The sequence below is a fragment of the Chiloscyllium plagiosum genome, chromosome 21 (genome assembly GCF_004010195.1).
Source record: "Chiloscyllium plagiosum isolate BGI_BamShark_2017 chromosome 21, ASM401019v2, whole genome shotgun sequence".
NCBI classification, from domain to species: Eukaryota; Metazoa; Chordata; class Chondrichthyes; order Orectolobiformes; family Hemiscylliidae; genus Chiloscyllium; species Chiloscyllium plagiosum.
The window spans coordinates 2258735-2266878 of NC_057730.1; the positions used below are offsets into that span (position 1 = coordinate 2258735).

Below are 8144 nucleotides of genomic sequence, written 5' to 3' on the forward strand. Positions count from 1 at the left end.
AAGATGTGCAGGTCAGGTGAATTGGCCATGCTAAATTGCCCATAGTGTTAGGTAAGGGGTAAATGTAGGGGTATGGGTGGGTTGCGCTTCGGTGGGTCGGTGTGGACTTGTTGGGCCGAAGGGCCTGTTTCCACACTGTAATGTAACGTAATCTAATCATTGCACTCCAGTAATGCTCTCCTGCAACCTCTTCCATCAGGTAGGAGATACAGAAACTTGAATACACACAGCAACTAGTTCAGGAACAGTTCCTTCCCAGCCATTATTAGACTGATGAATGGACTCTCTAAACTCACATAATGCCAATCTTTCTAACGTCGATCTGACTTAGCACAAGCCTTGATTTGTTTTTACAACCTTTCATCTATACATCTCCGCTTACTATAAACTGCCTGTACTGCTTGTAAATTAAGCTTTTCACTGTACTTGGGTACCCGTGGCAATCAATAAGAACATATTTGGACAAGGAACAAGAATAGGTCATTTGGCCCTCTGAGTCTGTTGTACCACTCAGTAAGATCACAACTGATCTCAATGTTAAATTCCAACATATCCTTAATAATCTTTCACCCCTTTCAGATGTGTGCGCCTCAATGATGGGATTCAGGGAGCAATCTCAGAGGGGTCAAGGATAAGCCAAACTTGGTCTGCTTGGGTCCACACTTACACACCTTAGAAACCCAAGCTCATCTACAGAATGGCTTCAAATTCCTGCTGATGTGTGAACAGAGTTCTTTGTCATGGTACAGATTGGGTTCCCTTCACTTCAAGGCAGCATGGGTCAATGCCAGCTATCAGAATCTATGGTGATTGTAGCAGATAGCCCTCTCTTAAGATAATAAAAAATAAGAACAGGTGTAGGCCATTTGGTCGCTTGAACCTGCTTACCATTCAATTGTTGATTTAACACGCTTTGCTTCTACTTTCCTGCATTTTCTCCATAACTCTTGATTCCTCAACTGATCAAGAATCTATCTATTTTAGCCTTAAAAAAGGGCCTGGTGTTCCTATAAGATGATGCGAGCTGTGTTTGGATCCAGCCTCACAAACAAGGACTCAGCCCTTACAGCTCTCTGTGGCAAGGAGTTCCAAATACTCACAACCTTCTGAGGGAAGAAATTCCTCCTCATCGCTGGCTTAAATTGCTACCCCTTTATTCTGAGATTATGCCCATTGGACCTAGACTTTCTGGTAAGAGGAAAGATCCTCTCAGCATTTACCCTGCTAGGCCCCTTAAGAATCCTGTACGTTACATTGAGATCACCTCTCATTGTTCTAACTCCAGTAAGTAGAGTTCCAAGCTGTTTAATCTTTACTCATAAGACAATCCCTTCATGCAAGGGACCAACCTAGTGAACATTCTCTGTACTGCTTCCAATGAAATAATATCTTTCCTTAAATAAGGGGCTCAAAACTGTTCACAGTACTCCAGATGTGGCCTCACCAGCACCTTACACAATTGCGGTAACACTTCCTTTCTATTATGCCCCAACCCTCTCGAAATAAGGGCCAACATTTTATTAGTTTTTCTGATTACCTGCTGCACCCGTGTATTAGCTTTCTGTGATTGTGCACAAGTAATCCCACGTTCCTTTGTGTAGCAACCTTCTGCAGCTTTTCTCCATTTAAATAATACACTGTTCTTTTGTTCCTTGTTGCAAATTTAACAACTTCGCATCTTCCCACATTACCTTTTGGCTTCTAGACTTGGTTCACCCTTCAGAGTCACATTCCAACCAGGACACAGGCCCTCAGGACACACGGCTTCAAACTGCCAGAAACAGAACGGTTAACAACATTTAATCCAAAAAATCCATTTCCATTTAAATATGCAAATATACACACAACTCTTTCTGAAGTAAAATACCATGAATGCTCAAGGTCTGAACTGAAAACAGAAAGTGTTGAAAAAATCTCTGCATTTCAGGCAGCATCTGTGAAGAGGAGAGACAGAATTAACATTTCAAGTCCAATATAACTCTCTTTTTGAATTAAGCAGAGTTGGAAAAATGATGAGTATGAGAAAAAGGGAGGGAGGAAGAGCAAATAGAACAAATGGAGAAGGTGTTTTAAAATCCCTACATTGTGAAAGCGAACCATTTCACCCATCAAGTCCACACTGAACCTCTGAACAGCATCTCACCCAGACTCACCGTCTCCCCCCATCCCTGCATTTCCCATGGCTAACCCACCTAGCCTGCACGTCTCTGGACTGTGGGTGGAATCTGGAGCACCTGGAGGAAACCCACACAGATATGGGAAGAATGTGCAAACTTCACACCTGACTAAGCCTGAGCATGAAACTGAACCTTGGTCCCTGGTTCTGCAAACCAGTCCAGCTCATTACTGAATCACCATGCCACCCTCAAGAAAAGGGTGTAGATGAAGTAGAGGTGACTTCTCCACATTGATAAAACCAAATATGCCTCACGCGACTGCCCTGTTCTGTCTGCAGGATTGACTCCTACCTTCCAGTCACTTTCTATTTTAGAGCACCATCTTCCTCTCATGCTAACATTTCCATTGCAGGCCTACTTCAGTGTCCCAGCAAAGATCAATGTAGGCTGGAGAAACATCCCCTCATTTTCTGCTGAGGACCATACAGCCTTCAGCTCTCAGCACTGAGTTCAACAACTTCAGAGCACTAGCACTGCTCTCTGTCATGGCATTGATTTTAACAGATTAGATTTTATTAGATTAGATTACAGTGTGGAAACAGGCCCTTCAGCCCAACAAGTCCACACCGACCCGTCGAAGCTCAACCCACCCAGACCCATTCCCCTCCATTTACCCATTACCTAATACTACGGGCAATTTAGCATGGCCAATTCACCTGATCTGCACATCTTTGGATTGTGAGAGGAAACCGGAGCACCCGGAGGAAACCCACGCAGACACGGGGAGTTGTGCAAACTCCACACAGTCAGTCGCCTGAGGCGGGAATTGAACCTGGGTCTCAGGCGCTGTGAGGCAGCAGTGCTAACCACTGTGCCACCGTGCCGCTGTAACAGGCACAGGGTGGGGCCAGTGTGTGTGAACACTAGGGCACATGCGATAAACCTGGGAACTCTGGGAAGATGAAGCTCCAAGCCTCCTTGTCCTAAGGTTCCTCACTGTGCCAGGGATAGGTGGTCAGGGCAGTTTGACTGGCAGAGGTGGCAATTCAGCAGCAGGAGTGGACAACCTGTAGACAGGAGAAAGAAAGGGTTGGTGGGGGGAAATCTACTCACAATCAAGGCTCAGTGATAGCTGAGAGCAAGGCAGGCCCAGAGGAACCATCCATTTCTACATGGAGTTTTGGTGGCCCACCTGAAGGAGGGACCTGGGCCCATAGCCAGTCCACAGCAAAGCATAATTTGTAATTATAAAAGGACCGTGTACACTCCAGGGATATTGCTGGAGTCCTGGGGGCTATTTTCTTCACATGTAGCACCATCATTGCCTGATCAGCCCTAATCCTGCCAGACTTTCACTGGGTTACAAAAGGCTGGTATCAGGCTTTAATGCCCCTCTTAACGGGCCTGTACCCTTTTCTTTGAACAGGCAGCCCGCCCCACATCCAGCCATGCCATTGGTAAAGTGTCTCCATGGTAACACCACACCAGGGAGCTGATCAAACACAGCTCACAATCATCTTTTAGGAACATCAGGTCCTTCCTTCCACACTCACTTCCTGGGAATCAGCAGGAAACAATAATTCAAGTGCTACATGTGTCTGAATCGTCCAAACTTTAAAACATGTTTCTTTGTTTAAAAGTCCGATTTTATGTTCTTATATATTGTATAATGTGTAATAGTGTATACTGGAAAAGTCACCATCGTCGTATTGGATCACAGATCTGCTTTCTCAATATAAAGTGTGTATAGTGATATGTAAAGTTCAGAACTTTACTAGCTGTTCATGGATTGAAAGAATCAGCAATAACTTTCGGGAATTAACTCTTTCCTGAGATAAAGAATAAGAAATTAAAAGCATGCTATGCTAATTAATTATCCCTGGGAAATAAAAAGGAGTCAAAGCTACATAACAAACTGTTTTAACAACCATTTGATAAATGGTTGCCTTATGCCACGAAGTTAAATGATTGCCCCACAGAAGAATTTACGGAGTTAATGGCTGTGTTTGGAACAGACAGTTAACCCTGAATGTAACAAGGAACAGACAAGCTACTCCTGATGAAAAAGCAAGCTGCAAGCTTGGTGACTTCAGAAGTATCATAAATAATGACACTCCAAAAATTAACAGGACATCAAATCCTGAAAGAATTCAACTTTGGGTTTCTTCAACAGTATAACTCTAGAGAACCACACTGTACAAGAATCAAGCTTTGGATATCCCCAGAGTTGTTGGTTGGAATCATAGCTAAATTTCGCCCTTAATCAGGTAATCGCTAAGTTGGGTTGTGAGGCTTAACTTGCTTACTTGAGGGATTTTATTTTGGTTGCTACATGCAATCAAGTTTAAATAACTATTTCAGTATATGATTGCCTGAGATTTCATAATTAAAGTGTGGGTTGTAATAATTTACACACAACAGTATAATGTGTAGTATTGTATCACATCTAACAGTGTACCATGTGTAATGTTGTAGCATATATAGTATTTGACAATGCATAAGGTTACAATCTGGAAGAAATGTAATATACTGAAGAGCCTACAACCACAAGTTGTAAACAAAAACTAGATTGTTATTATCATTTACTGCAAGTCAATCAATTGAATTAATATTGATGATCCGGGTGCCACGAAACATTAAAGACATTTGCAATATTTATAGGCATTCAGTTTAGTTTTATATCCGTGCATTAACACAAGTGAATATATGTTCGATGGCACTGAATATATTACATTCTAATTTGCCTCAGGCTAAATGTTTTTGAATCTGCATTGAATGAGAAATGTTGAAGAAAATCTTGGGAAGCATTGATTTGCAGTATCATTGGGAGTAGTCAGATCAATGCCTGAGATAATATTTGAATATATTCACATCCTCAGCAGGATCCAGCTTCATTGATGTAAAATCACTGACATTGACTCTAACCTTATATCGAGCCCTGAGGGGAGCCTTGGTGTCATTCTCAGTTGAGTAGGCAGGGCTACAGAATTCGACATTGATTATTCCATTCAGGGATTTAGCTTCTGCCTCACAGCAATGCATGCTTCAATAATTTGTTACCTCCCAGAAGCCAAATGAAATTGTTCAACAATGTGGCATTTAAGCAGTTATAAATTAGCATGCAAGTTCACACTGCGTTAGGGGGTGAAATGATTCTTTTGCAGAAATTGCCATCAAAGTTTATATCCATATGTGGCTGTATATATAGAAATGTGTATGTGTGGTTATTGAAACCAGTTTCCTGACCTCACCTCCTCCAACCTTATCCCAGATCTAACTCTCTCTTAAACTGTCCTCCCTGTCTATCTCCTTTCCCACCTATCCGCTCCAGTCTATCACCTTTACCCCCACCTTCATCTGCCTATCACATTCCCCCCACCCCCACCCTCCTATTTATCACTCATTCCCCTCCCAATCCCCAACATTCCTGATGAAGAGCTTATGTTCAAAACATCAACGCTCCTGCTCCTTGGATGCTGCTTGACCGGCTGTGCTTTTCCAGCACCACACGTCTTGACTCTGATCCCCAGCATCTGCAGTCCTCACTTTCTCCTTAGGAAATATTTAGACGTGCACTTGTGGTGCCAAAGCATACAAGGCTGTGGACCCAAGTGCTGGAAAATGGGATTAAAATAGCTCAGCGCTTGTTTTTGATTGGCACAGACTTGATGGGCCGAAGGGCCTTTTTCTGTGCTGTAGCCCCCTATGACACTTCCATTTGGGCTCTCAGAGAAGAGTCTGAGCTTCACCATCTGAAACCTTTCTCGTGAATATTTTCTGTACCTCCTCCAACATCCCATCCTTCCTGAAGTGGGAGGCCAGAGGTGGACACAATTCTCCAGCTCAGGCCAATTCAATGCCTGGGTTGAAAAATGTAGTGCTGGAAAAACACAGCAGGCCAAGCAGCATTCGAGGAGCAGGAGAATCGAGAATGAAGAAGGGCTTATTGCCCGAAACGTCGATTCTCCTGCTCCTCGAATGCTGCTTGGCCTGCTGTGTTTTTCCAGCACCACATTTTTCAACTTTGGTACTCCAGCATCTGCAGTCTTCACTTTCTCCCAATTCAATGCCTGATAGGATTCCCCTTATTTTCATGCTACATGCTGGTTGCTATTTAGAAAGGTCCCATTAATCTTTTTGACCACTTTACGACCTGGCCTTGCCAATATCTATAATTTGATATATCCCTCAGGTCTCTTTGTTCCTATAGCCTTTTTCTTCCTCATCAAAATGTTTCAATTCACACTTCTCTACATTAAACTTCATCTGCCATCTGTCCACAAGCTTATGTCCTTTTGAAGTCTGTCACTATCCTCCTCTCAGTTCACAATACTTCCACCATTTATGTCATCTGCTTTAGGATACTACCTGTCACTAGATAGGAACATCAAAATACCTCCAGAGATGATGCAGCAATTACATATCCTATACCAGCAAGACCAGGATAGGGCTGTGGATGAAAAATAGTGACTTATGGTATCACTTTGAATCCACCGTAATTTTCCTTAACATCCTATAGCTGCAGGTCAGAGGCTTGGACTCTTCAATGCCTGTCCACCATCTACAAGGCACAATTCAGGAGTGTGATGGAATACTCCCCATATGCGTAAATGAATGCAGCTTCAACAATACTCAAAAAAATTGACACCATTTAGGTCAAAGCATCTCATTCGGTTGGCACCACATCCACAAACATCCACTCCCTCCACCACTCACATAGTAACAACTGTGTACAGCATCTACAAGTTTTACTGCAATGCCTCACCAAGGCTCCTTAGGTAACAAGTTCTAAAGCTGTGATTTCTACCACCTAGAAATAGGAAGTTAGAAGATGCATGTGCAAACCATCCAAGACACCCCCTCCAAGCCAATCCCCACCCAGAGTTGGAAATATACAGTGTTCCATCCTGGCCACCTTCTTCAGGACAACAAATGATGACCTTATCAGAGACATCCATATCGATATGAAAGATTTTTTTAAAAGACTAAATGTCATCTCCAAGCTAATAGTATTTAAAGCTATAGCCTGAGTATTATAATGTCCTTCAGGGAGGAAAATCTGCTGTTTTTACCTGGTTTTGGTCCATACTTGATTCCAGACCCACAGCAATGTGATTAACTCCTAACTGCCCTCTTTGCAATAAATACTGGCCTAGCCTTTGACCCCTGAATAAAAAAAAACTCACCTGTAAATTCTATTTTATTTTAAGTTGAAAACTCTCACTAAACAATGCAATTAAACTATTAAGTCCGCTGGTTAACTTCCCATTTTCGTATACTTATTCACCTTCCTTATTCCTTTTCAATAAATTTTGGCTTTATTTGAAACAATTACTTCCACACTGTTTTTAGCAGTAATAAAACTGCACTTTGGTACAATGAATGGAAGAAAAAGTTTCATTGTGGAATGCACCTCATATTACCCATCTAACAACTGCCTAAACAAACAAGTGCTAAGGGACCTGGTGCAGTCAATAAGTAGTTCAGCTGTGGAGCTGGAGATGTTAGAAACTTGACACTCACCTTTAAAGCCATTGTGTCTGTTCTGATCCAGCTGTGCACTGAGAATCTGGTCTCACGCCGGTTCCAGCTGGGAAGCAAATATAAAGACGGATTGGTACCACGTGGGACAGGATTACTGACCTGACAAAGCAGATGCAGGGAGATGTGTGCCAAACACAGGAAAGCTGTGTTTAGTCTGTGGCTGTGAAACAGACTTAAAACCTTTTGTTGAAAGGAGAATAGATAGGAATGACTACACTGGAAACCAGTGCTTCAACCCTGCCCTCCCCCAGATCAGTCAAATGGTACCCATGGGTGGTCTTGCTGCCTGATAAGTAATTTATGAGAAAGGGCTGAAATTTACCAAAAATACACTAAGTGTCAATTTTGGAGAATTTCATCTGTTAGTGAGAAAGAATTCTCCATTGCTCATCTTACTATGCCTGACGATGCCCTGCTCGAGATATCAGGTGCTTGCCACAGCTGGGACATCTCATGATTTCCAGGACCGTATTAAAATCTCAG

The 8144-nt window shown here is 42.6% G+C and overlaps 1 protein-coding gene across 1 annotated transcript in view; it reads right to left on the reverse strand.

Moving 5' to 3' along the window:
- Positions 1 to 7744, reverse strand: part of grifin (galectin-related inter-fiber protein) — a 22559-nt gene extending 14815 nt beyond the window's left edge. Inside the window, exons 1-2 of the mRNA XM_043711112.1 lie at positions 7641 to 7744; positions 1692 to 1771 (exon numbers count right to left, since the gene is read on the reverse strand). Coding sequence (XP_043567047.1) covers positions 1692 to 1771; positions 7641 to 7652 — 92 coding nt within the window. The 5' untranslated portion in view covers positions 7653 to 7744. The remainder of the gene's footprint in view (positions 1 to 1691; positions 1772 to 7640) is intronic.
- Between the last annotated feature and the right edge of the window lie 400 nt (positions 7745 to 8144).